The sequence below is a fragment of the Astatotilapia calliptera genome, chromosome 20, assembly GCF_900246225.1.
Source record: "Astatotilapia calliptera chromosome 20, fAstCal1.2, whole genome shotgun sequence".
Lineage (NCBI taxonomy): Eukaryota > Metazoa > Chordata > Actinopteri > Cichliformes > Cichlidae > Astatotilapia > Astatotilapia calliptera.
Genome location: NC_039321.1, coordinates 12,387,783 through 12,396,184, shown reverse-complemented (window position 1 = coordinate 12,396,184; position 8,402 = coordinate 12,387,783). Strand labels below are relative to the sequence as shown.

Sequence of the window (8,402 nt, the reverse complement as noted above, 5' to 3'; positions counted from 1 at the left end):
CTAAATATCTTGGCTGTAGCTCAGGTGGCAGAGCAGGTCAGTCACTAATCAGAAGGTCGGTGGTTCGATCCCAAGCTGCCTCCTGGCTGCATGTCAAATATCCTTGGGCAAGATACTAACCCCATGTTTGCCTACTGGTGGTGGTCAGAGGGCCCGGTGGCGCCAGTGTCCGTCAGTGCGCCCCAGGGCAGCTGTGGCTACAATGTATCCCATCACTAGTGTGTGAATGGGTGGATGACTGAATGTAGTGTGAAGCGCTTTGGGGTCCTTAGGGACTACATTTTACCATCTTTGACGAGTTCAAATCTCAGTGACCTTGACCTCAAGGTTAGTGGTCAAGTTTCTGTAACCTTCTGAATGCAGTAACTCAACAACAAAGTCACCTCGGATTTTAAAACTGATACCAGATGTGTATCTACAAGGAGCTAAGGGGTTGCACTGGCAGCTGCCAGCAAGTTTGTTTTTCCAGTGAAATATATAAAAATGCCAAAGATGATATGGTTTGTCAGGCATAAAATAATATTTTTACACCACCAAGGTATTACCAAAGAGCCTTTGGGATGGTGTGTTGGGTATGTTCTTTAAAAACTCGAGATATCTGGACAAATGGAGGACAGAACAAGCTGTCTACAGCAGCTGACCAAATTTAAAAAATCCAGCAAAGATCTGACGCAGATTAAATTGATCCTGACTCAGCTGATCCTGTGGTTTGCTGAAGCCTCATCATCAATTGATTGATTGATTGATTGATCAGACTTTATTCATCCCAAGGGAAATTGGGTTAAGGCTGCCAGCCGTGCCAGCGCCATCTTACCCTTCTGACCTACACAAACATCACATGGGGAAGACAGGTCAGAGAGGTATAACAATGGTAAATACACAACATGAGGAAAGACGAGGAGAAAAAAGAACTCCCCCCAGACTGAGCTCCAACAGGGAGATCAGTTTGAGAACAGAAAAAAAAACAAAACACCTCAGCGCATACAAAAAGCACATGACTATCAATACACCGTAGAAACACAAGACAAGCAACAGGGGCGGGTAAAGGGTAATAGAGAGCCGGTGTAAACAGCGCATCCGGTCCTGCAGCATGTCTGCGCTGGTCCAGTCGACCGCCATCTTCCCCGGGAGGGGACAAGCATCGAAGCCGTTTGGAAAGGGAGGGGGGATGAGTGTGTATCAGTGTATGTGTGTGTGTGTCCAGAGTTCAGCTGAGACGGTGTCCTTCGCCCTGCCAGGCTAAGTAAACAGTCTTCCAGCCAGCCAGCCAGGTGGCCTTGCATAGGGGAGGAACAGTCTAAGCACCGTCTGTTATCAGGGTGTTTTTGTTCAGCTCCAGCCTTGAGACCACAGCTGGCGCCGAAGTGGTAGCTGCATGAAATGATGGTGGTTTTTACTTTAGTGCGAACAACTCATGTGGATTTCAAAGCTGTTCTAGCAGTCCGACACTGGTCTCTCAATCTCCTGTTGGAGAGCCGTGAGCTTCTCCATGATGTTATCAAACTTACGCTCCATGATGTTGTCATTCTGGGTGGCTGTAGCTCAGGAGGTAGAGCAGGTCACTTACTGATCTGAAGGTTGGAGGTTCGATCCCAAGCTCCTCCAGTCTGCATCCAAGTATCCTTGGGCAAGATACTAACCCCAAGTTGCTTTCCGATGCATCCATCGGAGTATGAATGTGTGTGAGTGTAGTTAGAAAGCACTCAGTATAGAGGTAGTGCTTGTGAGAATGGGTGTGAATGTGGCGTGTTGTATATGCTTTAAGTACTCCGGGAGAGTAGAAAAGCGCTATATAAGAATCAGTCCATTTACCATCAGTCCATTCTTGTGCTCAAAGAGCCGATTCTGAGAACTCACGACTGCAGTGAGCTTCTCCAAGGTGTAATCAAATTTTCGCTCAGAGGTCTTATTCTCAGTGTTCTTCTCCAAGATATAGAATAGAATAGAATAGAATAGCCTTTATTGTCATTGTACAGAGTACAACGAAATTGGAGTGCCACTCCCTTGGTGCAAGTTTCAATAATAAATATAAATGTAAAATATAAAAAGTACAAAAAAAACAATCGTAAGTACTCAAACAATAGTATGTACAATATATACAGGATAGCAGCATTAATATAATGACAGTATGAATAGCAGCATAATATAATGACAGTGACGGTATGGAATAGGTTCAATTGTTTTTGTGCTTATTTACTACGGTGATAGCTCTGGGAAAGAAGCTATCCCTGAATCTGTTTGTCCTGGTTTTATGTGACCTGTACTGTCGGCCTGACGGTAATAGTTCAAACAGTTGGTTGCTGGGGTGAGAGTGGTCCTTGATGATATTGCCAGCTCTGCTGAGGTACCGAGAGTTTGCAGTGACCTCCAGGCTGGGCAGAGAGCAGCCAGTGATCTTCTGGGCTGTGTTGATGACCCTCTGCAGTACTTTCCTGTCTGCAGCTGAGCACCCTGCATACCATGTTGTTATGCTGTACATTAGGATGCTCTCTATGGTGGCTCTGTAAAATGTCACCAGCAGCCTCTCCTCCAGGTTGTTCCTCCTGAGCACTCTCAGAAAGTGGAGACGCTGCTGTTCCTTTTTAACCACCGCTGTAGTATTTGCAGTCCAGGAGAGGTCATCAGATATCTGCACGCCCAGAAACCTCATGGAGTGTACCCTCTCCACACAGCTCCCGTGAATGTAAAGTGGGGCCGGGTCTGCTCTGCCCTTCCTGAAGTCCGTGTTGCGCTCAATGAGCCCATTTTGAGAACTCACCACTCATCCCATCGATTCAATCCCAGCGGGCAGCCTTGTGGGGTTTTGAACAGCCGATTCCGCTTTCTTTATCTTCAATAAGCCAGGGCCAAGCCAGCTCCGATCAACAAGAACCCTGTTATCATGGTTCCAAATAGGTAGATATCTTCAGCGTCTTCGATCGACAGTCCCGCCAGGCACACAACCCTCCAGTTCTGCCACCTGTCCATCGTGTATCCGGCAGGGAAAGTACCTCCAGGACACTCAGGCTCACCCGAGCCCAGACTTCTCGTTGAGAAAAGGGTGTCAATTGCATTCAGGGGCCAGTTGATCAAATCCATAATTCCTCTTTAGGTTTTAGAGAACGACAGTGAGAGAGTGTTCCAGGGAAAAGTAATACAAAAAACACGAGACTAGACAAGGACACAAGAGGCTAAGCAGGGAAGATAAGGGAGAGGAGGAGAAAAGTGCGACCGCCTTCACCAATTCAGATGCCACCAACCTTCCAGTTAGTAGATGACCTGTTGTCCCACATCTACCACACTGGGCTGGCTGTCACTTCCAGTTAGTAGCACAGGTCAACTTCTAATTGGAAGGTTGGTAGTTCGATCACCATCCTCTAACTGAAGCATCAGAGAGCAACTTGGAATTAGTATCTAATCTAATTAGGCAAGCTGAAGAGGGCGGTGATCGAACTACCAACCTTCCAGTTAGTAGATGACCTGTGCTACTAACTGGAAATGACAGCCAGCCCAGTGTGGTAGAACAGTCCCCATCAACAATAACTGCTTCCTGAGAGTGGCTGTTTTCAGGTCATCAAGCCACTGATGTAATGACACTGAGTATTGAGGACCACCTGTGTGTCTGTGTGAAGGGGAGTGAAACAGCAGTGATGGCTGAGAATATCCATGGAAGACAAAAGGCTGCATTTAACTGCAAAACACAAGTTTGGCTTTCCAAGTAACTTAAGGGTTAACCCAGGGTTTTCTGTACTACTAAGGTGGTTTACTCCTTTAACAGGGTAAGTCGTCATGGTAACTTGTGCTGTGAACCTATCTAGCTCTGAAGCAGGTTAAAATCCAGATCAACAATCAGTTCTCCAGAAAGTAGCATCACCTGTCCTGGAAAATCTGCCCGACCTCTGTACACACACAGTAGGAGGGTTTATTGTTTTTTTAATGGAGGTGTCTTTGTTTCCCTAATGAACGTCTGTAATAAATAATGTCGATGTTTAGACACAACTTCATTCTGCGACACCACGCCCAACATGTTGGCAGAACCTTCACTGTATATCAAAGTCATACATACATTATGTTTGAATTCTATTTTTATATTTAATATTTGCTCTCAAATCCAACACTGAGTGTGCAGCTGAGAGAATAAAAGCTGAAACCGTCAGATACAGGTTTCAGTTTAAAATCGGCTGGAAGTGCCACATTTACAGTTTGTTTTAAGCATATTATAGAGTTACTGCTGGTTGAATGTGTTTTATATGTGCAGCTTGTTAAACTGTGCTTTGCTAAAAAACACTGAATGAATCACAAACTGTCACATTGTCACAAGAACACAGGACACATGTTACGATTACCTGTTCATTAGTTTAAAGCTTTCCAGTAAGCTTTAAACTGGATCCATTTAAAGATTAAAGTTGCAGAGCTCTAATGTTTAACCATCAGCTTAGGAATCAGCAGTGAGAGTGCACTCAATGTTAAAATGATCAACTGGATTTAAAATGATACCATTTTGTGTGCTGAATCACCATGTTAACAATGAATGATCGTGTCTTTTTTTACAACAGTGTTTCATTTTATTGACATGTTTTCTATGTTTCTTATAGATTTTAACACATTTCTAGTAAAGCTGTCACATGGATCATTTTCTGTGATCCATAAAGGCTGGTAATGTAAATGTGCATTTGAAGTGTTTTAAGTAGCAGGTCATTTCAAATGCAACATTTCTGTCAGCTGAACAAACATCAGCAAACACACAAACTGTGTGTGTGTGCAGTCTGTGACAGTGTGTTGCTAACTAAAGGTCCAGCTGCTGGATTCCCAGGGAGAGAAAAGAGTGTAACTTTAGTCAGAGATGGAGGAAGACAGATGAACAGGTTATAGTTAAAGGTAAGAGCTGCAGATTTAAAGGTTACATGTAATGTCCTCATTTTTATTCCCATATTAGATCTGTATATAATGTGTTTTGATAAGTTGTATATTTTCACATTGTGAAACTCCCTGCAAAACGAGCTAAGTATAGTAACTTTGTGTTATTCAAATGCTGATGTTGCATGGTAGTTTTGTGCAGGTTAAACAGGTTAGCTTGCTCACAGTCAGTGTTGGGTTACATTAAATGTAGCAAAGATTAATGTGGACTGGAGCTGCTGTCGCTTAGATTCATTCACTGAATTTCTACCAACTGTATAAAGACAGTGTACTGTTAGAGTAGGATAAGTCAGCAAAGATGGCTCAGTAAACATCTGCTTACATTTAGTTGAATTCAGTTGTCTAAATCCACAAAGAGCAGCAGGTCAGCTGACCTGTTCACTAATAATCACAACTGATGTAGAGTTACTGAATCCCACCTTAAACCCCGACTGTAAACGTTTTTCTGTTTAGATGTGGAGGCAAAGTCGCCCTCTACAATATAGGCAACAGTTTGGAATGATGTTTGGAAACTGTCTTTCACTGCCTGTGTCCTGCATCACTCGTTTAAGCTTAGTGCATTCATTAGAATTAGAAAGTAGATTTGTATTCTCCCGTTGTAGTCTAATGTAAAACTAGGTGTAGTTACCGTTGGTAGAATTGTCCTTCATGGAGCTACTCTTTACTTCCTTACTTTCAGTACATTTCACTTGTTTACTTATACTCGAGTAAAATTGATTTAATACTTCAACTTTTACTGCAGTATTTTTTTTAATTCAGGTATTTGCACTTCGGCCTATTTCAATAATGTCTGTACTTCTGACACTCTGTGCCTTCATAAATTAGACAGCAAAGCCTTGACAATCTCTCTGAGATTGCAACCAATCTGTCCAAGTGAGGCTATGACTATTTGCTGAAAGGTTACCTCCTGTCAGGGGATATTTGCTGTCTTTAAAAAATAATAATAAAATATCAATATTTGGGTTCCCCGTATTAATACAATATGCCTGCGAAAAATTTGGTGATGCTATGCTGTATCAATTTTTTCCTCCACCCCCTTTGAGTTTAGTGATGCAAGGCTTGGATGCAGTTGCTCAGCTGTGGAAAACTGCTCCATGAGCCCCTCTCCACCCTTTTCTTGATCTAATCTGAAGACCACCTGAAGTTTGGAGCTGACTGTGATTTTATGTGGCCTACCACTCCATGTCTGGGTTGCTGTTATTCCCAAGTACCACTAACTAGATCATTGAAAAGATCATTGGAGCCTCTGTTCCCTCCATCACAGACACTTATCGCACCCACTGCATCTGCAACGCCACCAGCATCGTGGACGACCCCACACACCCCTCACACACACTCATCATCCTGCTGCCTTCTGGCAAGAGATACCGCGGCATTCGGCCCTCACTGCCAGACTGCCAAACAGTTTCTTCCCTCACACTCCAGAACACTCAGTGACTGGACCGACACGCTGACACACACCTTCTTACACCAAGTGACTTTTTGCACAACACTCAGTCTTTTGTGCATTTCTATTGCACTGTTGTGTCTGTATCATTCTGTTGTGTCTTTGTTGTAGACCATGTAGCACCATGGTCTTGGAGGAATGCTGTCTCGTCTCACTGTGTACTGCACCACTACACGTGGTTGGAATGACAATAAAGCCACTTGACTAACAGCTGACTGCAGAACATTTAGTAGTCAGGATTTTTACTGATTTTTACTCGTGAACTCGAGGCTGGTCACGAACATGATCCTGTCGGACATCAGACTGGTCGACTTTGGCCACACAACAAAGGCAGCAGTGAAATTGTAAGAAGTGAAGCTGAACACCAAACAGGTGTTAACAGCATGGAAATCCCAACCCTCTATGCAGATTAGGGTTGTCACTATCTGATTATTACACAACAACAGTCGATCATAGTGATTTCTTTGATGCCTGACTTCAGCAGTGTCCTGTTCTGATTCCGCTCTCTTTGTGCTTCCCTTTTCTTGCAAAGAGATCTCCGATAGATTGTTTTACTGTTCTCTGTAAGGACTGCATGTGAGCTGTGAACTCACCGTTGTCGCTCTGTTGCTGCAGGCTGCCTGGAAATTGCCGAGGAGTTCCGCTCTCAGGAGATCGACGGGCAGGCCCTGCTGCTGCTGAAGGAGGACCACCTAATGGGAACCATGAACATCAAACTGGGGCCTGCACTCAAGATCTTTGCTCAGATCAGCATGCTCAAAGACTCATAGTTCATCTCATCCAATACATACCCAGCTCTCAATGGCAGCTCAGCTATTACTGCACTAACAGGACGTGCTCAGGATTCCCCATGTTAAATAGTTCTCGGCTGAATTCAGGTCCCAAGACAATTTTCATTGATGGATATTTTGTAACTGTCTCCTGACCTAATGGCCGTCAGCTCCAACGTTTACACTGAAAACTTCACTGTGCCCTGTGGTTGGGAGGGCTGCTGTGTTAGCTAGGCAGTGTAGAAAAAAGTTTGATTACGAATACATTTAGTTTTTTATAGTGTTTATTGTACCTTAAGTTTAGCATTTCATTTGTTCTGGAGGGTGACTGTGAAGATTTCAAACGTGTGCCTACTGTTTCAGTAAAATACACTTTATTCAAGCCTCTGCGTCCTGCATGGAGTCAGTTATTCCTGAATGCCTGTGATCCGGCTTTAGGACTGTCTCATCAAACTCTGCGTGGTTCTGTGTCTGGTTTGCACAGTATTTGAGCTATGGGAAAAATACATTTAAAAAAATCACAAGGAAGTTAACTATTCATTTATCCAGCTTAAATACAGGGCTCTGATTAATTGTGTTAAAGTTAGACATTAGACAGTTAACAAAGTAACTAAGCTTTGTCCAGACTCTGCACTCTATGGAAGGTATGGTTTTGTTTGTTTAGTAATCTTTGACTGAAACGGAGGTAAAGATGCAGAACAGCCCAGCTCAGAGCCAAGATGCAGCTGGGAATGTGTAAGAGTATACTCTGTCAGAGCATGTCATTGCTTCATACACAATAACATTTAAAGGTTTTCAGAAAGGTGAACTATGAAGCAAGTTCAGGATAGCCAGGTGTTCTTATTTAGATGGCCCAAATATTCGAGCAGCTACCACAGCAGTGGCTTCACTCACTTAAAATGGGGCTATTTGCCTGAACATTTGTTAAACACAGACTGGTGCTTTCTGATGCTCTCCAAAATTCAAGGAGGCCTGGAAATTGCCTGGAAGTGTGCAGAAACAACAACAATCCAATACACTTTCTGCAAAAAACAGAAATAAGAAACCCTCAAGAGGCTCTTCAGCGATGGTACTTAGACTTTTTTTGTTGTGCTTTTATTGCACTGAAGCCGTCGTAATGTTTTCTTGGTATTGATACACAGAACTACTACTAAAACTGGTCTGTGGAGGTTCATCTCCAGGACAAAACAGAAACTAAACAACATTGTGTATGCTGTGCAGAGCAGTGAGGAGTGCTCAGTCCGTTACATTGGAGAACCTAAACCATAAACACATGGCACAACATAGAA

The 8,402-nt window shown here is 43.4% G+C and overlaps 1 protein-coding gene across 1 annotated transcript in view; it reads left to right on the top strand.

The window, feature by feature from the left end:
• LOC113013567 (polyhomeotic-like protein 2) overlaps positions 1–7,495 on the top strand; it is a 25,951-nt gene extending 18,456 nt beyond the window's left edge. The window contains exon 7 of the mRNA XM_026154578.1: positions 6,959–7,495. Within this exon, the coding sequence (XP_026010363.1) occupies positions 6,959–7,113 (155 nt within the window). The 3' untranslated portion in view covers positions 7,114–7,495. The remainder of the gene's footprint in view (positions 1–6,958) is intronic.
• Positions 7,496–8,402: the final 907 nt, after the last annotated feature.